We start from the raw sequence: 23700 nt of genomic DNA, 5'->3' as shown, positions 1-23700 counted from the left end.
CATAATGTTTCTTGCTCCAATACTGAGGTCCACAGATCTGCCATTTTTTCTAAAGCACTTTCCTCGCTCCTATGGCTTGAAAGAGAATTAAAGGCTTATAAAGTTTTCCCAAAATGGAGAAGTTGAATATGATGCTTGGCAGTGCATGGAGTTGCTTCGTGCATATTTTTTGAGCTGGCACAGTTTGAAGATTGACTTATGTTTAAGTTGAATATATTTGCACCTTGTCCAGGAAATATGTCTCCTTTCACGCTTCGCATGTTGATTGTGTGGTGAATAGAACAACTTACTAGGTGGCATCTTATTGCGGAGAACTCCGACGGTACTTTATGGATGGAATATGCAACTATACTGTCCGACATGGTATGCTATACCGTATCGGGCGGTACCGGACGTACCATATCATACTGTACCGGTTTCGTACCGGTATCGGTACTGATAGCGTATCGACACTCGGTACGTCAGGTGTACCGCGTACCATACCATATCGATACTATGGTAGTGTGGCACCAGTACGGGGTTCGGTACCGGTACGACGAACCTTAGTTGTCTTCATTTTGGGATGTTTTATTATTTGATATGACTGGTATACACTTTAGATGGATATGAGCTCTGTTCAATCAAAAAAAAAAAACTTATGTTGTTTTGGATGTTTTCTTGAAGTCTCTGAATAAATTGAGCTAATGAACCCTGTTGAAGGTCATGCTCTGCATCTTCAAGCATGTTATTGTCACGTATTACTAAATATATTAAACCATTCTTTTAAAGCTGGGTGGAACATTTTGCTTTCATGTGTATGAGATTCTCTTTTTCTTCTCTTTAGAGATTAGGCACTATACCTCTATTCTGCACAATCAAATATTGCAGTTGAGGTATGCCTTCTAGATATTGAGCCACGTGCCGGTGCCACACTATCACTGTCGATACGGGGCTGGTTTGGCGTACCGAGTGTTGGTACACCCCCTGTATTGCATATTGGTTCCAAATTGGTACAATACAGTATGCTTTGTACCGTCTGATTTAGTGTGGTACGATGAACCTTAATTGTAGCACTGCCTACAATAGCTTGTGTGTACTGCAACGGCTGGTGACCAGTACAGGGTAACTCCACTACACCCCTAAATCTTGTTTCTACCCCCTATTGACTTATATAGCCTTAAATTGTCTTATACTGACCTCACCTGTATGTTTTTTTTTTATTTTTTAATTAAAAAAACACTATAACGTATTGTTATGGAACTGGTTCAAATTGGAATAAAACTTATAATAAAAATAAAAAAAGATCTTGCTGAGGGAAAAGATCTTCCATATATAGTTTAAGCATTTTCCTTTTTGATGAAGATAGTTTAAGTGTTTTCAAAAAAAAAAAAAAAAGAGTCAAATCCGTTCTAGCTATGTGTTTGCCTCCATTTCCCATGCATACATCTTGCTGAGGGGAAAAAAAAGAAAAAGCAAAGAATGATCAAGAGAAAAAAATATTCATTAGATTGGAGGAATTGTTATTATTTATATATGTGTTGTTTACCTATTTAAAATATTGTTTATGGACACCAAATCTTTGCACCTAGCAGAAAAACTATTCTTTTTATGTTTTTCATGTATAATGACTCAGATATATTTTTTCTATAATCTATCATCTTTTCTTAAATAATAAAATCCGTTCACAAATAATGTTAATCTTTGCTTATTTTGGGAAAACAATAGAAATCATGGTTCGCCATATCGGTACCGAACCAGGCGATAGCACCGTACCATACCGACACTGTGCTCGTGTGGCACTGGTACGGGGTCCGATACCGAGACATCGAACCTTGATAGAAATAGTAACCTCTTTAGTTGATGTCAAATATAGTTTTGAAGGGGCCATTATAACAGGTAATGCACTATCCATTCTTGGCCTAGAGTGTGGTGTTGTGGAACTGGAAACACATAGGCCTAGGAGCATGTTATGCCGTATTGGCCCATGCTGGTTCGTATCAGGCAACGACGGTGGAATTAGTATTGGGCACCGTATCGGTTGCCCGGCTGGACGAGTTGATATGGGGGCATGGTACTGAGATTGAGAACCTTGGCTAGGAGTTTGTTTTTTATAGAGAAACATTTAAGTGACTTACATCGCTTGGATAACTAGCAAGAGTCACTGAAAGGGATCTCAGACATTGGTTTTTAGCGGAAAAGATGATCAGAAGAAGAAAGGTTGAAATGAATGATGGGCCTGTTGGTTAGCTGTAGTAGACATGTGGCATGCATGGACTTGTGGGCTGTGAGGATGGTTATTGCAGAGAGCAATCTCTCTCTACCTCTCTCTCTACTATATATACTATTGCCCTCACGTGCATGCTGTCATGTGCTGTAGATTTAACAGATAACTGGTGGTCATGACCAAAGTTTCCATTATGTATAGTGTAGGTAAGACCATTTGGTGTTTTACCACTCACAAACAAGGCCATATAACAGGTCTCCTATTAGATTATTATCTTTATTTTGTTTTACAATAAGACTTGAGAATGGCAAGTCATTTACTGGCTTTCTTCTTTAACAATCATAAGATTTTATCTGAGATCTGAACTGTAAGGTTGCACTTCTATGTTAGGTTTACATTGTTAGACTCACTCAATATTCTGTTGAATTACATAACTATCTGATTTTTGCAGGCAACTGGAGCATGGGTTCTTTACAAATCCAACACACTTGAGGAGGGTTTTCTTTTTGCAACACTAAAAGGGTTCTCTGTCATTGATGAGCGTGAAGGAACCAAAGAAGAACTCAGGCTTGCAATAGGAAAATCTGGGACTACCGGACACACATCTCTTCGCTATGATGGTGCCGAATCATCGATTGATTCTGCAGAAAGAAAAGTACAAAAACAACATGGCGTTGAACCACTACCCTCGATGCTTATAATTGATGCTACATTTAGAAAGTCCTCAACAAATATTTCTTTATGTATCCAAAAACCAAAATTGCTTGTGGCCCTTGACTTTATACTAGCTATAGTTGAGTTCTTTGTTCCATCAGTTCGTAGCATGCTATCGGATGATGACGATAGTGACCCTTTGCACATAACTGATGCAATCATTCTTCATCGTCCACTATATACTCAACCTGATTCAGTATTCTCTCTTTCACCTCAAAAACCACTGATTGTTGATGATGAAAGATTTGATCATTTTATATACGATGGAAATGGTGGCAAATTATATTTACAGGATAAAGAGGGAAAAAATCTCTCTAGTCCCAGCCTAGAAACCATTATTTATGTGGGCAATGGCAAGAGACTGCAATTTAAAAATGTTACCATAATGGTATTGCATCTATCATTGCAGCATTTTTATTTTATTTCTTCATGATTTTGTTTAGAATTGGGTCAAATTTGATCTAATCATGCATATCATTTTACAGAATGGGGAGTATTTAGATTCTTGTATATTTCTTGGAACTGATAGCAGCTATTCAGTTTCAAAAGATGATTGTGTTTTCCTGGAGAGAGGAAATAAAGGTGCTTCTCTGAATTCTCACATGGAAAGGACTGATAGTTTAGTCATTCCAAAAGGTGCTGCTGATGGCTCAGCAGAGTTTGTTATCGAGCTGCAGGTATTCCTTTTCAGATTATGTCTGCTTGGAATTTAAAAGTTATCTAGTTAGAGATATGCTTGTAATATATTATTGCATACCTTGCGCTGAGATTATTTATCTTGTAGAAATGAAAAGGAAAACAAATTAGTTTGGTTTATACCAAGAACCATGGTTAATTATTTGGAAGAAAGCAGATGCTTATTGTAATAATATTAAAACATTTTTTCCTTAAAATACAAAATTTCGAACTAGAAGTGCAGGCTTATGAAACTAGATTGCACTTTGCAGTTTAGAACTACAAAACTACTTAGGACTTGCAATCCTGGTCCCAGAATAATGACCATGTTCAGCAAATTACAGCATGGCATGTTGTGTGTACTAAAGAGGGGCTTGTGGAGGTAGAGGCCTTTAATTTCCAGAATACATGCTCCTTGATTTTGATGTTATGTTCTGCTAATGTTAGAAAAGATATATTTTCAGTTGAGTTGTATATTCTAATGCATTCTCTGTCACATTTCATCTTATAATTTCTTTTCTCTTCTTTTCTGTTATATGGTTATTATAATGGAAAAATTGGAGCAAAACTGTGCAAACAAAAAAGTTGACCTACAAGGATAGGCGCTTTTCAGTTTCCTGAATATTGCAATTGCAAAATTAGTTAGTCTAATTTGAATATGCTAAAGTGGATATGACATTAGTTTTGATTTAGAAGTCAAAAAGCCTAGTCATACATACTTACATGCCATGGGTTTGTGGTTTTGTTGAGTTATTCTTTTGTTCAAAATACTTGTTTTCCTACAAGAAGGTAAGTAATATTACATTTTAATGTGGATTTTGTCTTTTCCAGGCTATTGGCCCAGAGCTTACATTTCACAACACGTCGAAGGATGTTAGTGAATCGTTGGTACTGTCAACAAAAGTCATGCATGCCAATCTAGATGTATTTTGCAGGTCTATACTTTGTCATTTATCTAAATTATAGATTCCTTTGGGCTGAGTGTTCTTCACTGGATTCATATTATCTGCTGTTTAAATAACGTCAACAAAATTTTGTCATTTTTGTCATTTAGTCTTGCAGTTATTTCTGCTGTATGCTATTATGTGTTGTTTACAAGCCAAATAAATATTAATCAGCTGAACTTCTGGGATAAGGAAAGAAATTCTACATCAAGTAGTGAACTAGGTGTACATGGAACAGAGATTCTAGCATTCATTCTTACCAAAATGATAAGAATTGAAGGGTAGAAACCAAAGAGATATAATGAAGAAAGGGCTGAATAAGAGGATTGTGAACCCATAGAAGGTTGGTTCCCAACCCGATGTCATTTTTTGGCTGTTCATATACTTGGTAATGACATGGGTGATGCAAATCGTCAGTGCAAAAGTGTCTGGAATGATAAAATGCGTAGGAAAAGAGCATATTATCAGCAAGTGGTTGAAGCCTTTGAGCAATAGATGTTTCTTATGTGCCTTTGGAGGGGCAGCTTATTAAGCTTCCTTATGTTTGCACAGGATTTTACCTTCAACATAGCTTTGATAGCCTGTTGAACCTTCATGTTGCACCAGAAAGATTAATTTATTTTTTATATTTTTATTTGTTTTTGCATGTGCCAGCGTCACTTGGATACTTCACATTTTATTAAAAGCATCTTTATTGAAATTGGTGAATCAAATACATGTCAGACACTTAGATACTTATCAGTTTCTTTGATTTTAGATTTTAAAAAGTAGATGGAAAGTTGGACTCCCTTTGCCCCCCCATAATGATATTGGAAGTGGATATTTGTTGTTGTTTGAGCTTGTTTAAGAATTATATATTATGACTTGCGGCCACTTCTTAAGATTTAAGGACACATCACCTATTTACCAGTGTTGCACTTTTCAACATACACATTAAACGTGTCGTGATCATTAAAAAAAAATTAAAATTAAAACACTGAATAAATCAATCACTGATAAGTCTACACTTAACGACAAACAAGCACTTCGTCAATTTTATGTCGAAGAAGGACAGCTGTAACATACATTATCTATCTAATGATCATGACAAGCTGTAACCTTTTTAAGTTAAACTCATGCTTCCTTATTTATTTGATCACTATTCACATTTCTGGTGATATTTTAGGATATTAAGCTAATTATGATTTCAGCAAAAAATATTAGAACATGGGCACTGTATCAACAATTCATGCTGCAGGCTTGTGATGAAGGGTGACAGCTTCGAAATGAGTGGAAATGTTCTTGGTCTAAAGGTGGAGAGTAATGGGATCAGGGTTTTGGAGCCTTTTGATACCTGCGTAAAATTTTCGAAGGCCTCTGGGAAAACTCATATACATCTTGCTGTTTCTGATATATTTATGAATTTCTCCTTCAGCATCCTGAGTTTGTTCTTAGCTGTTGAGGAAGATATTTTGGCATTTCTAAGGATGTCATCCAAGAAAGTTTCAGTGGTTTGCTCTCAGTTTGACAAAATCGGAACAATCCAGAGTAAGCCAGACTTGAAATTTGGTTCCCTGATAGCCTAGGGTGCATAAAATAGGGGGAAAAGAGTTGTTTTGTGTACTAGGTTGCTTATTTCCACTGAGGCTCATTGAGATTGTTCTTTATATTAGATCACCGGAAAGACCAAACATATGCCTTTTGGAGACCACGTGCGCCATCTGGATTTGCTGTTCTTGGAGACTGCTTAACCCCACTGTTCGTATATCTCTTTGCCAATTTCAATGTATAAGCTTTTGATATTCTTTATTCATAGTTACTGTTATTTTTTGTAATAGGAATGAACCACCTTCAAAAGGAGTTCTTGCTGTAAACACCAGTTTTGTAAGAGTCAAGAGGCCAGTGTCCTACAAGCTAATTTGGCGATGTGGCCTGCAGAGTGCTGATAAAGGCCATCACAACTGGATAAGTACTTCAAAAAATGACAGTGGTGAACAATGCAACAGCTGCTCTGTTTGGTTCCCTCTGGCACCTAAAGGTTATGTCGCAGTTGGCTGTGTGGTTTCAGCTGGAAATACTCAACCACCATTGTCCGCTGCTTTGTGCATTTTGTCTTCTTTGGTGTCTCCATGTGCCTTGAAGGATTGCATTGCACTTAGCTTAAGTGAATTGTATACTTTCATAATTTAATTTTCAATTATAAAATTGTAAAAACTCTAAAACTTAAATTCACAGTTCTTCTATGTATTACAGGAATTCTGCAAATATTGCATTTTGGCGAGTGGAGAACTCTTTCGGATCTTTTTTGCCTGCAGATCCAAAAGATATGAACTTGACTAGTAAACCATGGGATCTTCGACATATGATTTTTGGTTATTTAGAGCCATCTTCTCAAACTACTAAAAATTCTGTTCTCCAAGATAATCCAACAAATGATGATCATGCTCGTCGGCTTGAGAGATCTGCACTCTTAACCTCTGGTCGCCTGTTTCAAGCTGTAGCAAGTTTTAAATTGATCTGGTGGAATCAGGGGACAACTTCCCGAAAGAAGCTCTCAATATGGAGGCCAGTGGTCCCACATGGAATGGTTTATCTTGGTGATCTTGCTGTTCAAGGGTGGATATCTCCCTGATATATTTCCTCCTATTAACTTACGTTGTTTAATCATATCCTCGACCTTGATCTAACTTTCAAGTAATTATTGAAATACAGGCATGAACCTCCAAATTCAGCTATTGTGCTTCATGATACTGGAGATGACACTTTTCTGAAAACCCCTCAAGATTTTCAACTTGTTGGCCATATCAAGAAGCATCGAGGTGTTGAAAGTATTTCTTTCTGGTTGCCTCAGGCTCCTCCAGGATTTGTTGCCTTAGGATGTATTGCATCTAAGGGATCACCTAAGCAAGATGAGTTTAGCTCATTGAGGTGTATCCGCAGTGACATGGTAACAGGAGATCAGTTTGCTGAAGAGAGTATATGGGATACATCCGATAGCAAGGTTTCAGGACCTTTTAGCTTGTGGAGTGTTGGTGCTGATCTGGGCATGTTTCTTGTTAGAAGTGGATTCAGAAAGCCTCCAAAAAGATTTGCTTTAAAGCTAGCAGATCCTACTGTATCTAGTGGCTCAGATAATACTGTGATTGATGCAGAAATTAAAACATTCTCTACAGCAATTTTTGATGACTATGGAGGATTGGTGAGGATTTCTGATGTGAACAACTATAGCTTTATTTAATATGTTTTATGTCTCTAGTTTGATTGCCGAACATAATCTTACCATGTATGTGCTTCTACATTTTAATTTTTACCTGCCATGATAGTATTAAATGACACAACACATGCAAGACCAGTATGCTGTATCCTCATCGATTATTCTAGTGACTTCTGTGCACTGTGCAGATGGTTCCACTATTTAACATGTCTTTTGAGGACGTTGCATTTAGTTTACATGGGAGACCTGACTACTTGAATTCCACTATGAGTTTCTCCTTGTCTGCAAGATCTTTTAACGACAAGTATGATTCATGGGAGCCCCTCATTGAACCAATGGATGGATTTCTAAGGTAATTTTAACGATGACTTGTGAATTTAGCATATGGTATTCTGGTCTACTATTATCAGTTCTTAAGGTCTATATGCACTAATATAAAGGCTCTTCAGCTGGTAAATAGTGCAAATATTTTATCCCATCTCCAAAATATAAAAAGCTGAGAATCACTTGCTAGCTTGTATTCGTATTTAGATTTCTGTAATATTTATGGTAGAACTAAATGGCCCAATCAGCTGTTTGGATCAGTATCATGCAATAAATATCCATTGAAGTTCTACTTATTCATATTTTTGTTCAATGTCATCACTGTAAGAATAATGTTACCATGTTCATACTAATATGACAACTTGCTAACCTTGATCTACAGGTATCAGTATGATATAAATGCACCAGGTGCTGCTACCCACCTCCGCATGACTTCTACCCGAGATTTGAATTTAAATGTTTCTGTTTCTAATGCAAATATGATGTTTCAAGCCTACTCTAGCTGGAACAATCTTAGTCATATTGATGAATCATATAAAAATAGAGTGAGTGATGTCTTTTTCATCTAACAGCCCTCTTTATGTATATTTTAAATTCATTATGAGTGTAATTTGTGATGTCTCAAGTTCTAATATCTTGTCTACAGAAGTGATGTGCGTATTGATTCGTTCTCCTTTTTCTCTTCAGGAAGCAGTTTCTCCTACATATAGTGAGCAGTCTATCATTGACATACATCATAGGAAAAATTATTACATCATCCCGCAAAACAAGCTCGGTCAGGACATATATATAAGGGCTACTGAACTCAACAGGATTTCAAACATCATCAAGATGCCATCAGGAGATAATAAACCTGTAAAAGTTCCGGTTTCAAAAAATATGTTGGATTCACACTTGAAACAGAAACCTGGTAGAGTATCTCGGTCAATGGTGACAATAGTTATTGCTGATGCTGAGGTAAAGTTTCATTTTTATTGTGTTTCATAGAAATGATTGCAGCTCTCCCACCAAAGATGCATAGGAGCACGTTAATACACCTTGTTAAACTTGAAACATGTAATTGTCAAACTTGCTTCTTGAAATACCTGTTCATTATGTTCAGGTTCCTTGGCTATAGACAAATAGCAAAAGGTCAGCTTCAAATTTACATTATTATTCATGATCTACAGCTTCAAAGCCTGAAAATTTGAAGCTCAAATCTTATGGAGGTTTCTACCTATGCAATCAATAAATGTTTCTTTCGAAAGAACATTTAATAAATGCAAAATAGGCAACATTTATTGGAAATTTAAATAGCTTGCTTTGATTTATGGGTTGAAGGTATCCAAACCCATCCATTTTGTGCTTAGAGATATGTAGATCATGCAATGTGGAGTCTGAATTTGTATAACATACCATACATTAGGTACTGTAGCGACGCCTTTCTTCTATTCTTTGTCTGCTTAGTGCATATAGAATAAATTTTCATATTTATTATTGATTTTTTTAAGGAATTTTTGATGCTTTAGATTATTGTTCATATTGGTTGGTTCCCAAGTTAGATGAAACAACACTTTTTTCTCTAGTAGGATTTGGGGTTGAATCCTGTCAAATGGATTGTACCTCAACTGTACATTTTACAATGTGTTCTTACTGAATATAGACATTCTACTTGTGCAAAATACAATAAAATTTTCGATATTTCTATATTATGATGTTCTATCCTTTTTTGAACTCAGATCAGCTGTATTTACTTCTACATTAATTTCACTTTTAAACTTCTAAAAAGTTAAATCAACTTTATTGCTAGCTCATAGGTTGTTGGTGACTCTTGAGAATTTTACATTTCCTAGATGTGAACATAACACTTATATGATATGCAGTTACCAATAGCTGAACGAAGGGCTACTGGCCAATATATGATGGCGGTTCGCCTTTTCTTAAGCCCTCCAGCTGAGTCACCACTGCAGCAACAAAGTGCCCGGACATGTGGTGCTATGTCAGAGCATTCTTCGTTTGGGATTGCCATGGTGAATTGGAATGAAATGTTTTTCTTCAAAGTTGATTTAGTGGTATGTAAAATCATAACAAATTTCCAGATGAGCATGATGTACTTCAAAATGATACTATCTAATCATTTTCAAATTATGAATAGCAGTTTCAAATGGATTAAAGATTGCAATGTTTCTTTTCTGATTATTTTGAAATATTAAGATAACTTTTGAATATCAAGGATTGCTTCATTGTTATTGAATATTATTCTCAATAAAAGATTTGCTTCGAGTCAAGGTACGCCATACTGTATTGACCTGGGTGGTACGGAGTGTACCGTACCATATTGGTTTCATACCGGTACGTGGTACAAAGGGTATACCGACACTCGGTACGCCGAACCGGCCTCCGTACTGGGCGTACTGACACAGTAACAGAGATGACATAACTTGCTTCGAGTATTTATTGTTCTTCCACTATCAAGCAATATGAGATTGTGTTAAGGAGCTTTTCTTTTCACATGGATGATAAGCTTTCTCTTTTCACATAAGTGATCACTTTTCTGGTTGGTGCATTTAGAACAACTTTAGTTTGCAATATCCCCAATATGAGTTTGTTTTGGGCTATGTAGTTCAATGTAACGTAAGTGATTAGTGAAAAATTACAAGTATCGTTGTCCATGTCTCAGTTGCATTCATTTTGAATCCTTTTGTGCGCTTGTTAGGTTTTATAAGAACTACTTAAAGCATGTGTATTGCCTAATGCACAATATCAGTTATTATGTGTAGTTGTGTACCAACCTAAGACCTCATAGGCTAGTTGGATGGTATTATTTGGGTTATTTGGCCAATACCCAAAATCTTCTCAACTTACAACAGATTTGGGACGGACCTCCCATACTTCTCCCATTTAATGCTTGGTGTCTTCACCATGTTAGCCCACATCAAATTAAATCTGCTCATGAACACACCATGATTGGCCTATACTAACTCTCAGATGCTTCGCAGTGCCCTCTAGTCGACATGGGCTGTGGGCTGGGTTCGCTCAGATATCATTTGTAATAACTAGGGAACTCATCCAAAAAAGGCTAGACGAAAGGTATCACTTGAGTTCCTTAGCTTTGTATAAGTATCCAAGAATTTTCAGTGCACAACCAATATCAGACTAAACACATACCCATAAATATGGTATACCATACCATACCGAACCGAGTGGTACGAAGCGTGCCGTACCGCACTGGTTCGGAATCAGTACACGGTACAGGAGGTGTACGGAGTGTCGGTACGCCCAACCGGCCTTGTACCATACCGTATCGACACAGTGATAGGAGAGTGGCATTGGTACAGGGCTTGGTACCGAGATGGTGTACCTTGCCCATAAGGGTCCTTACTCTATTATTCTTAAGCAAACATCAAGCAAGCAAGCAAGCTACACTTAACATACAGCAATGTCTATAAGTATGCAAACACACCCACACACCATGCACGTATATATATGTACATATTTATTTAGACGAATTGCCAAAGGTAGTGAAAAATAGTTTAACTGTTTAACGTATTAAGATTTGTGGTATATTTCTTGATAATTTTCTTATAGTTTAACTAATATGTAAATTTTTGAAATATTATTAAATTTTGACACCGAATGGTTTATGTAAATAAATAATAAGCTCATACATTATATATTGTCCTGAATGATTATTTTTTTATGCAAACTGGCATTGCTATCTATGTAGAATTGTAGATCACCATGAAACTTTGTATATTAATATTTGGAGTAAATTGTATTAGATCTTATAGAATTGGGTTTATATCTGTTGATCTTGGAAGGGCAATTGGTGGAAGAAATCCTTGCTTTATTTGTTCCCTGCTCTAGGGGTGTTGAAGAATCCCCAGGTTCAATGTGTGTGCTTGTTTAAATTATTTTTAAGTGTGAAAGCTAAAATACCAGAATCCTTTGCCAGCAAAAAAGAAAACAGGTTCATCTCATGTATGATGTGTGTCAGTTAGAACTACCCTACACCATGCATCCCCATATGTCTGTATAGGAAGCACACCAAAATTCCTACCAATGGCAGTAGCAATTTAGGCTGTATTTGTCTCAGTTAAAGGGTTTTGAACTGCACTTAATGTGGAAGTGTATAGTTCTGGCCTTTTGGTGTAAGCAACTCCAGAGTACGAACTCAAGCTATCAGTTCAGCAAAAATGTTTTTTTTTACTTGGCTTATGACTCTCCAAAGTTGCTATGCGCATTTGAGTGGGTTTTTTAATGTTGCTTTAAAGCAGAGCCATCCACTTGCCCCTTTGTGTTCCATTGGAGCAATATTTAAGTGGTAATGATCGTTAATGATGATTTTAATGCCCCAAACTGCACCAACTTCATCAAAACAAAGAGCAGAACTGGTCAGGACTCAAGTTTACTATGCAGAACAAACACCTGCTCAGAACCCAAAGCTTCGCATTAGGCACTCTGGCACTAACACAGAAACAAGCACAGCCTACCATAAGTTTTTTTCCCTTTAATTTTTTAATCCAAATGACCATATATTTCCGTTTGTTGTTCTAGTTGTCTAACCCTTACACAGGTATACCACTGACCTAGGATGTTAGCTTGAGGTTTAAAATAGCCAAAATAAATGGTTTCAGCCCTTTATTCTGCCCAGAATATGAACTGTTTTGGAGCTTCTCTCAAGAATTTTGCTGTAGAAAGCATTAAATGATTGAAGTATCGAACTAATACTTTAAATGTAAAAGTCAGTTTCAATAACCACGTTTCAGTAATTTCTGAGTCAGTTGGAAAACTAGAAAATCTGTTTAACAATACTCACAGTTCGGCTGAAACTTTCAAATTTATTTGACGTTGCTCTAGAAATTTTGCGAAACTAGCTTCATGAAAATGTTTGTAATATCGGTTTTACTTGTGTAGTTAAAATTTCTTTTGAACACTTTCTGATGTTTCTATATGTCTGTCCAATCTATACAGGATAATTTCATGGTGGAGTTCATTGTAATTGACATGGGAAGAGGTATTTATCATTATGAAGTTTCTTTCTTGTTTCGCTCTTCTTATCAGACTGTTTAGACTTTTGATTTTGGTAATGTTTCTTGGAGATATCATTTAGTACATCATAACATGGAATTTGCTTTGGCAGGTGAGCTTGTAGGGATGTATTCAGCACCATTAAAACAAATAGCTTGTGAACTCCCTCCAAGGTCAAATTCATATGATCCTAACTATAAACTGTCTTGGAAGGAACTTTCCTCGGCAAAGACAATGGTGAGTATATTTCTTCATCTTCATTAATGATAGCTTTTCCATAATACTCTTTATTTTGCCTAAGGCTCCAGGAATAGAGGTGAGCCAGTACATGCTCTTGGAATTCTCCTACTTTCTATATTGTCAAACCTGAGCATATTTAACTAAGATTTATTTGACCCAATACTCTCAATCCTGAACCAGGGACATCAAAATGATGCATCTGATAAATCTCATGGAAGAATCAGATGTGCTGTTCTGCTTTCTGTCAGACATGAGTTAAAAAATGAGAAGCTGGATCTTGCTACTGGCAGAAAAACTGGATTTATTCAGATAAGTCCTGCCAGGGAAGGACCTTGGACAACTGTGAGGCTAAATTATGCTGCACCAGCAGCATGTTGGAGGTTAGGCAACGATGTTGTTGCTAGTGAAGTAACAGTTAGAGATGGCAACAGATATGTCAACATACGGTCGCTGGTAACTGTTACCAATAATACTGATTTTGTTATTCATCTGCGCCTAAAATCAAAAGGTTCTTTTGAGAATCAAATGTCATTGGATGATGAAAATGAGAGTGGAGATAGAGAATCTGATAATAGCAGAACCGATGAATTCTTTGAAACAGAGAAGTACATTCCATCCGTTGGTTGGATTAGCTGCTCTCCATGCTTGCTATCTGTCAATCAGTCTGACCAGTGCCCTACAGATGGTGAACATCAAGTAAGAATATTTTATACATTAGATCTAAATATCCAATTTTGATGTAACCATATACTTTTCTTAGTTCATTTGAAATGTCATGTTTACTGTTGTTATGCTAATGAAAGTTTTTCAAATTTATAATATGCATAAGATATTGAAGAGAATGTATATAAACAAATTTGAATATTATTTCCTTTAGATACATCTAAATGCCGGTTCACTTACAACACTTACATGCATAAATGGAGATGGATGCAGATGTGGGTTATAGAGTGTCAAATGATTGGGGTGCAATAAATATGTGTGTATTCAAATGTACCTATATATGTAGATTAGGGTTTGTGTTGAAGGTTATAAAAAAAGGAAGAGGAAGACCTTTAACATGGATGGAGGTTGTGAGGAAGGATATGGAGAACTCGGAATAATATTAGAAGTGGTCCTAGATAGGAATACCTTGTAAATGAGGATCTAGAAAGCCGAATACAAATAGTCGGGAGAAGGCTAGATGATTATCATTATGTTTTTAGATCAGAGTTTATTGTCCAAAGTGGATTTATTACTTTTTAGCATTGCCACTTTATTAGATGCATGGTATCAGATCCATCTATGATGATATTCTTGCAGCTAAATTTTCTCTTAGGGTTCTTGTGAAATGCAGATGAATAATATAGAATTTGTTCTAGGTTAAATCTGAGCATTCTCAGAGCTAGCAGGTAGATACATTTATAAAATTTTCAATACCAAAGGAATGTATATAAAGTTGCTACTCCAAAATTTCAAAGGTCATGAATATAAGAGAATGTTTGTCCTTGTTTAGTAGGACTCTTTTCGCTTTTTATAGGGACATTTCCTTACAGGATTTGCTTACACTATGATTATGATATTCCGAAAGTGGGTACAGTAGGATAGTTGCAAGCATGGTTTCAAAAACCACTGAAACGGGATGGTATAACTGATACTATATCATTTGGTGAGAAATTGGCATTGGTACAAGGTGCTGGGATGCTGAAACCCTTTCCCTGTCCATACTGGTGCATGTAGATGCATACGGACAGTACTGTACTGGTGCATGCCGGTAGCTTTTCATTTTTTTTGAAACTGTCAGTTTTGATGATATGTGCTGTCGATAGTGGTACTGTACCATTCCAGTGGGAAAGCAATACAAGATCCTAAAAACTTGGTTGCAAGTTTTGCAGTTAAGGTTTGGTAGTTGTAAATTAGTTTCCTTATACTTGAATCTTTTCCTAATTCAGTCACTTGAATTGTGGGTTATGTTTCAAATTGTTCCAGTCATGTATTTGAAATATGATTTTTTAAGAATTAATTTCCGAATCTGATATCAGAACCGCTCTATAGCTGTTAACTTGCACCTCATTTGCTGGCATTTTGTCAATTAAAATATAGTATAGTATTTTGAACTGCAAAAATTAAAATGCCTTTTCTCAAACCTTTGTTCATTACATCTTTACAACCTATGATAATTTAGATTTCAGCAAGCTCAGCAGATTGTGGGTCTGATCTCAGTTAGTCCTGACTTCAGTTCTCACTGCAGATACTTGGCCTAGGTCCATTATGTTTATCGATCAGGACAAATTGCAAATTAGGTCAAGAAAGGTCCATGTTGAGCATGGGAGACTTAGACAGGCTTCCTTATGCTCCTCCTTGGCTCTGATCTACTTTTCCTAGACCTATACAAATCAATCAGAGAAAAAACATATCTAGATCATGTCAAAATTGTGGCAATTTTGGACAAAATCCTCTTTATAGTCGCCATTTTTACATCCCTTAATATGATTTTCAGCTGATCAGTTCTACTTGCAATTTATTTTATTAGGTCAGAATTTGTCTTTTAAGAAAAGTAATTATGAAGACAGCAGGAAGTCTTTGTTCTCTTGATACAACTAAAACGGAATAATAGGAGCAAATGTCCTAAATTTTGGAATGGCTCTATAATGTTAGCAACTTAGCATAAAATTTTGTCTACATGAGTGTTTAGCTTTTTGTTTATATTATAGCGTCTTAATTATTTCATTTTTGAGAGGAATGGACGGCGAATATAAAATATGGCTCCTTACTTTTGGAACTATATACATTTTAGATCAAGCAAAACATATCTCCCATCAAACTCAAGATGGGCCATAAGCTAAAATTGAGGACAAGGCAAGGTATGTTGAATCGGTGGTTCAACCTGTACCGAACCGGTGCCGATAGGCACCGGTATGGTACAGCATATAAAAACAATTCCGATCTACACTGGGTTGGAACCGATTGGTTCCGTACTTGTACGGGGCGAATCGGGCTGGTTCACGCTGGTACAAGCCGGTACTGGTGTGAACCGGGTTAATTCGCATTGGCCCAAACGCGTTTTTCCCGCGCGCGGAAGAGCGCCGGCTCGCGCTCCAGCCCGTGTGGACCACTTAATGCCACAGAGTGGCATTTAATGCCACTCTATGGCATTTAACGCGTCCGCACGCTTCCGCGGACGTGTATTTTTTTTTTTGGGGAATTGCACGGGGACGCGCGAGTGGAGAATCGTGCGCCCGTGCGCGATTTCCCACGCTGGAACCACGCCAGCCCGCGTGGGCCATTTAATGCCATAGAGTGGCATTAAATGCCACTTTGTGGCATTTAACGCGTCCGCGTCGGACGCACGCGCACATACGCGTTGTTTTTTTATTTTTTTTGGTTTTTTTTTTGACGTCCACGCGCATCTTCGGTTCGGTATCGGTTCCAACCAGTACCGAACCGGTACGTCGGTACAGTCGGTCCGGCGAACCTTGGGACAAGGTTATCCAAGGTATCGGACTTGTTAATAAAGAAAGAGACAAATCGGTCTTTTGGTGAGCCCAAGCCACAATTAAGGCACTCCAGATTCATGCAGGACTTGCATCTTAGTCAAAGCAAAATAATATAGAAGTGGAACTGGTGAGCTCAAGCAAGAAAGAAAGCAATTAATAAAATGCCTTCTCAAGGCACTTGATTATGGAGCATGAGATGCCTGGCGATGCCCATCAAGTCTCTTTGTCATGCTTTGAGGGTGGTAAAGTGGATAAGATGTCATAGATCAGCCAAAAGATAGCATCATTTTGTTGGGAATTGGTAGCATCATTGCCCTCTTGGAGTGCATGTTATACATCTGTCATAATTGTCAAAAATTCTATACAACAGGTTGGAACTGCAGTCACGATGTTTGGTGCTGGGATACTGTAAAATTGCAACATCCAATATTTAAAATATATCAATGATTTTGTCTGGCAACCTGTCTGAAGCTTAATTATTTTGGTCACATCTCTAGACATCTGGAGATCATAAAGAATGTATGAATGGTGACTCTTATTGAATTAATAGTCTCTTTTGACATCCCCCCAACAATTGAGAAAAACCCACTTACCATGATGGTGAACAACATAGTGTTTTTTTTTTGAAGCTACTCTTAGTCTGACATTAGGAGATTTATGTAGATTAACAAACGATGATGGTTGATAAATGCTTCTATGAGATCAGCAAACTTCTCTAACATCATTCTTTTTATTGCACAGGGAGCATCCATTGTTGAATTGCCAGATGGCTGGGAATGGACTGATGATTGGCATGTGGATATGACATCTGTAAGAACGGCTGATGGTTGGGTTTATGCTCCAGATACCGAACATCTAAAGTGGCCTGAGTCATCCGATCAGATAAATTCTGTAAATTATGCTAGGCGAAGAAAATTGATAAGGCATAGGAGACGCATAGTATGCGATGGAGATGATCAAATTTCAGTTGGACAATTGAAACCTGGTGATACTATGCCTCTTCCATTGTCAGGCTTGGCACATCCCGTAATATTCTATGTCTTGCAATTAAAACCAAACAATTCTAGTGATAGAAGAGAATATTCTTGGAGTGTTGTACTGAAGAACCATGGTCAGACGGAGATTTCTGAAAGAAATGAAGAGTCACCTGAAATCTGTGTATCAGCTCTCACAGAGTCTGATAACCTCTTGTTTTGTTCACAAATAGATGGAACTTCTTCAAAGATTTCTCAGGGCTTGTGGTTTTGTTTAAGCACACATGCCAAAGAGATTGGTAAAGATATTAATTCTGATCCCATTCATGACTGGAACCTTATTGTCAACTCACCAATATCTTTAGTCAATTACCTTCCCCTTTCTGCTGAATATAGTGTTACCGTTAATCAATTGAGTGAAGAAAACAATACTTGCTCCCAAGGTACTTTAGGTCCGGGTGAAACTGTCAAGATTTACAATGCCGATCTGCGAGATCCCTTGTATTTGTCACTTCTTCCTGAAGGGGGATGGCAACCAATACATGTATGTTTCTTTCTTGATTTATTGTTACTGGAGGGTCATGAAGTTGTGTTTAGTTTATTATCATTACTAACAAATTTTCTTGCTCTGAAGGAGCCTGTTCCTATATCACATCCAAGCAGAATGCCATCGAAGATGATAAATCTGAGAAGTTCTCTTTCTGAAAGGTGTGTATATGGACAAAATATTATTTTGCATGTTCTTTCAGCCTTTTTAAGGTTTTTATCTTCTTGAGTTTGGTGAAAACAAACTACCATTTGTTTTGCAGGATTGTCCAAATCATTCTTGAACAAAATTATGATAAGGATCGTTTGATAGCAAGAATTGTTAGAATCTATGTTCCTTATTGGATTTCAATTGCAAGATGCCCACCACTTGTATATTCTGTGGTTGACATTTCAGGGCGAAGAGAGAAAAGACATATTTCAGTCCCATTTCATTCTAACATAAGAACTGAGAAAATTCTTTGGCAGATTAGTGAAGAGGAAATGGTTGGGGGATACACTATAGCTTCTGCACTGAACTTCAAACTTTTGGGTTTCTCAGCATCAATAAACAAACCTGGCAAGGAGTGCTTTGGACCTGTTAAAGACCTTTCTCCTCTTGGTGATATGGTAGGTTTTATTGCTATCTTACCTTCTTGTGCTGTGTCCAATTAGCAGGTAAAGAAACTTTCTAATTATTTCTATTATTTCTATTCATTTTAGGACGGTTCAGTTGATCTTTCTGCTTATGATACTGATGGAAATTGTATGCGGCTCCTTGTTTCCTCCAAACCATCCCCTTATCAAGCTGTTCCTACAAAGGTAATCAACTTGACATGATTGGTATTGGTCAAGTTCAATTTTGAATAGGTGTATGTAAATTTTTCTGATCTTTTCAGGTTATTTCCATACGTCCATACATGGCATTCACAAACAGACTTGGGGAAGATTTATACATTAAGTTTGGTGTTGGAGATGAACCTAAGGTCCTGCATAAAACTGATTCGAGAGTTTCTTTCATTTATTCGGAAGCGGGAGGACCCGATAAACTCCAAGTATTTTGCAGCTTCCTTACGCTCTCTTTCTTTGTTGATTACTTGATTCTATATCTTAAAAGAAAAAAGTATGGCATGCATACAATTTTGAGGTGCATAGATGTGTCTACATGTATTAATCATAGTATCATACGAATGCTGACCTTATATATTGATGAAGGTTAAAGCATGCATGCAAAGCCACGGCCAAAGACTTCATTTTCCTCCAACTCTCGAGGTGTGATCATCATAGTCATTCAAAATTGACATTAATACTTAGAAGATAATCATAAAAGAAACCATATGACTAAAGTAACTTAACCAAAATTGCATTATAATCCATAACTTTTAAATAAAAAGATTCACGAACTTAAACATATTGTTCCCTTAGAGATACAAACAAGATGCGAGCTAAGTGTCATGTCAACAATCACTAGATCCAAGGGGGCAACTTTGAGTCACTAAGTCCACTTTTTCATAAAGTCCAATATGGATCTCATCAGTCACACCATTGGTCAATAAGCTACACAGCTTAGCAAGCGAGCATCTATCATGGCCAATGAAGTTAAGTTTTCACTGAAAATCAAATCAAATGTTGGTTTGAAATTTTGTTGAACATTCATTGGAACCATTTTTTAATAAAATACCAAAATCAAAGTTTTCAATAAGAAATAAGTACCATAAAAGGTGAAGAAGACAAATTTAGGAGCAGGTTTAAATTATTGACATTTGTATGTATTTATGTGTGGATGTATATATATGTATTTATGTATGTATGGATATATGTATATATTGCTACTACTTTGAAGCAAAAATATGATTTCATTTAGAAACTAATAACCTGTCCATTTTGTGCATGCAAAAATTTGTCAAAGAAAAATGTAAATATTCTTGGCTGGGCATCAGCCATGGTTGAGGCTTGTTATGGGCTTATTAAGAAGTCATGGATGAACTTTCAAGGAATCATCTGGAGTAGCATGACATCTATGACTTGGGTCATGGGTCAATGAGAGTTGATGTGAATGAGAGAATGCTCAGGTGTCACCTGAAGCTCAAGGATAACGCAAAAGTGGTGCTACAGTGTTGAGAGGAAAGAAGAGAATAAAGTGCTCCAGAGGGACAGATGTAGATGAAAGTTCAAGCTCAAAAGGACTTATGTTTAAAAGATCCTTAAGCATGCAATAATTTTAAGACGTCTTGTTTTAGAAATTTTTAAAGTCCAGCTAATAGTGAATGAGGACGTGACGATTCTTGCATTGTGCAGATATGATCACTTGTGGGGATCTCTCAATTATGGTTGGATTCCTTGTGAAATGTCTTTTTAAGATCTTGAATGCTCTTGAGCCTTTGTATGAGCCCTGTCATAAAACTTGAGGAACAGAAGTTGCAATGGATGCAGTGAACCTCACTGTAGATCATCTTCTTCCTCAGAAAATGGAAAAAAGCACATGCACAGACAGATTCATATACATATATTTATAGAGGGTGCTGTTCTTGTCATTGATAATTTAAATTACAGAACATGAACTAACATTTTATCTGCATATGTGATGTAGCATTATCAGCTGGTATCTCTGACCAGCAAATATACAATTACATAGGCGTAATGTTTCATGGTTAGCATGCGTATACATTACGATGGAATATAACATACAGTAAAAATAATGTACCAGTTGGAGTTATTTCCTATTTCAAATAAGAACCACATAAAGCGAACACGATAGGGCAAGTGTATGTAATTTGTCCAGTTTAAAGTAGATGACATAAAGTCAAGGCTTTTTTTTTGTAGTTTTCCTACCATATACCATTGTGTGTAATTAATTTATCGTTATCATTTTATTCTAATTTAATTTTTTATGACGACAATTTACCATTGGAACCAGGTTCGGTGGAATCGTCCTGAACCGGACGATTTCGACCGTTTCGAGCTGTACCGGCGGCTCACCAATACGGTTCCAGCAACGAAAACGAAAACCGTTATCGGAGGCGGAGAAGGAGAAGGAAAGAGAGAGTGAGCAGGGGAGGGAGGGAAGCCGGCGAGGGTGGCGGATGCCGGCAGAGGCCGGCACTTGGGCGGGAGACCGTCCGCCAGCCTCCTTCTCTCTCCCTCCCTCTCTCCCTCTTCTCTCTCTCTTGTTTTCTCTCCCACGGTCTCGCCCTCTTCTCTGTCAGTACAGGCCCGGCACAGCACGACGCAAGCCAGTACTGACTCGTGCCGCCGGGGAACCGGTATGGTGCCCATTACCAGTTCCGCTGACCCTGATTGGGACATTATCATTTTATCTGTATGAGTAATTTGAATAACTATTAGATGCCCATACCATTTTCATCCTTTGAAGCATGACTGCAAAATTATCCATAATACTCAAAAAGAATGTGAATTAATTCTGGTTCTTTTCTGTTAGGTTTTTAACAATGCAGTAAGTTGTTTGCCTGAATTTAACTGAACTCTAAATGTCTTTCAATCTTGGTTGCATTGCGCTTGTTCTTTGTGTATATGTATATTCTTCCTCTGATATCTGCCTGCTTGCAATTTGTTCGAGCTAACCTTCATCTTTAAGATAACATGAAAAATATGGATTGACAGTGGTGCGACATATTTTCGTTTCTTGGGTTCACCATTTGTGTATGCATATTATATGGCTTGTAATGAGTAATTTAGAGATTAGCAATAGATATACTAGACAAATAAGAATCTCTTTTCTCCACTTGGAAACCGAATCCAATGTCAATTACCCAATGATCTTTTGAGATAGATGATAGAGCAACAAAAAAAAAAAGATGGCCTCAATAAGATTTGTTTACTTGGTTCAATAGATGATATCGAATTTTGCTATTTTCCTTCCCCACGTAGAATCTCTCGAAGTGTGAAGTCGTTAAAGACTTATTTTGATGTTGTATGAGCTCAGATTACCGGATCTGTTAGATTAGTTTCCCCTTCCAGTTAGTACTTTCTGCATGCAGATGTTTTCCAATCAGGATTTCAAACCAATTCATGGGCCTCATGTCTAGATAATTGTTAAATGTAGGGGCTTCATGTTGTCAAGTTTACATGTTCTATAACAATTGCAGTTAGTAAGGTTAAGAATTTTGTTGGAGATACATTTTCTGAATCTGAATGACATCTAAGGGTACTCCTTAATGCTTATTTCTTTTTAATATAATATTGTATAAAATATGAAATCATACATGAGTCTCTGTCAGATGTTGAACTTACTTTATTTTCCTGAGTATTCTTGGGTTCATTACATTTCCATTATTGAATCTGCCTAATTGTTATATGGGAATTGTCTTCCGCATGATCTAATTGTTCAAATCAAATTTGCTTCTAACACGGTCCAGGTTCGGCTGGAAGAAACACAGTGGTGTTTTCCTGTAGAAATTGTAAAGGAAGACACCATCACTATAGTGTTACGAAAGCATCATGACAGGAGATTTTTAAGGGCGGAAGTTCGTGGTTATGAGGAAGGTTCACGTTTCTTAGTTGTATTCCGTTTGGGGTCAGCAGATGGTCCTATCAGGTATGTATTTATTTCTATGTTAGATTTCATCGCTATTAATAACATTATAGGGATTATATATTGAATTCAATTGCTGATTCTTATATTGGTAATATCCTGTTTTCCAGAATTGAGAACAGGACTCTCAGTACAATAATCAGTGTTCGCCAGTCTGGTTTAGATGAAGATGCATGGATCCACTTGGAACCACTTTCTACGACAAAGTTCTCTTGGGATGACCCATATGGGCAGAAGCTTCTCGATCTTGGTATCCATAATAGAATTGAAACTTATGTTCAAAATGTCAACTTGGACAAAGCAGCAGATATTTGTACAGATTTGAGAGCACAGGGTATCCAGATTCATGTCATGGAATTTGGAGATATCAAAATTGTTCGATTCACTGATGACAGAACCTTACAATTGGGATCACATAAGGAGCATGATCTTGTAACTGTGGACAACTGGGGCACTTCACATCTACAGACTAGTACACCTTTGGAGCTTATTATTGAACTGGGGGTTGTGGGGGTATCACTCATAGATCATAGACCAAAAGAGCTCTTGTATCTGTACTTGGAGAAAGTCTTTCTTTCGTATTCAACGGGGTATGATGCTGGAACAACAAGCAGGTAAGAATGTAAGATGTTAGTGATGTCAATTGTAAAGCTGTACTTCTAGTTCAGTTGGTTCTGTGATGCTCCACAAGATTCTACTCTAAAATATACTTACACATTGGGAGTTATAGTGTTGTAGAAAGCTATGTTATATAAACTGATAGCTTTGGCATTATATGCTTGCACACTTAATGCTTCAATATATTGACAGATATATCATATAATCTGTTTAGCAACATAAGTAGATATGTTAGTTTAGCATATCACTGAA

General features: G+C 37.0%; 1 protein-coding gene across 1 annotated transcript in view; it reads left to right on the top strand.

Annotated features, from left to right (window-relative positions):
• LOC103710761 (uncharacterized) overlaps nucleotides 1-23700 on the top strand; it is a 70374-nt gene that overhangs the window by 43383 nt on the left and 3291 nt on the right. The window contains 22 exon segments of the mRNA XM_088718782.2: nucleotides 2655-3305; nucleotides 3403-3594; nucleotides 4424-4527; nucleotides 5774-6063; nucleotides 6189-6273; nucleotides 6354-6686; nucleotides 6769-7131; nucleotides 7228-7714; nucleotides 7918-8081; nucleotides 8436-8598; nucleotides 8741-9010; nucleotides 9916-10104; nucleotides 13007-13049; nucleotides 13176-13300; nucleotides 13484-13999; nucleotides 17521-18297; nucleotides 18388-18461; nucleotides 18563-18908; nucleotides 19002-19100; nucleotides 19178-19333; nucleotides 22655-22833; nucleotides 22941-23444. Of these exon segments, the coding sequence (XP_088574908.2) occupies nucleotides 2655-3305; nucleotides 3403-3594; nucleotides 4424-4527; nucleotides 5774-6063; nucleotides 6189-6273; nucleotides 6354-6686; nucleotides 6769-7131; nucleotides 7228-7714; nucleotides 7918-8081; nucleotides 8436-8598; nucleotides 8741-9010; nucleotides 9916-10104; nucleotides 13007-13049; nucleotides 13176-13300; nucleotides 13484-13999; nucleotides 17521-18297; nucleotides 18388-18461; nucleotides 18563-18908; nucleotides 19002-19100; nucleotides 19178-19333; nucleotides 22655-22833; nucleotides 22941-23444 (6110 nt within the window).

This window comes from Phoenix dactylifera, chromosome 3 (genome assembly GCF_051530095.1).
Source record: "Phoenix dactylifera cultivar Ajwa chromosome 3, Ajwa_hap1_PhDact_Kaust_v1.1, whole genome shotgun sequence".
Taxonomy (NCBI): domain Eukaryota; kingdom Viridiplantae; phylum Streptophyta; class Magnoliopsida; order Arecales; family Arecaceae; genus Phoenix; species Phoenix dactylifera.
This window is presented reverse-complemented; position numbering and strand designations above follow the sequence as displayed.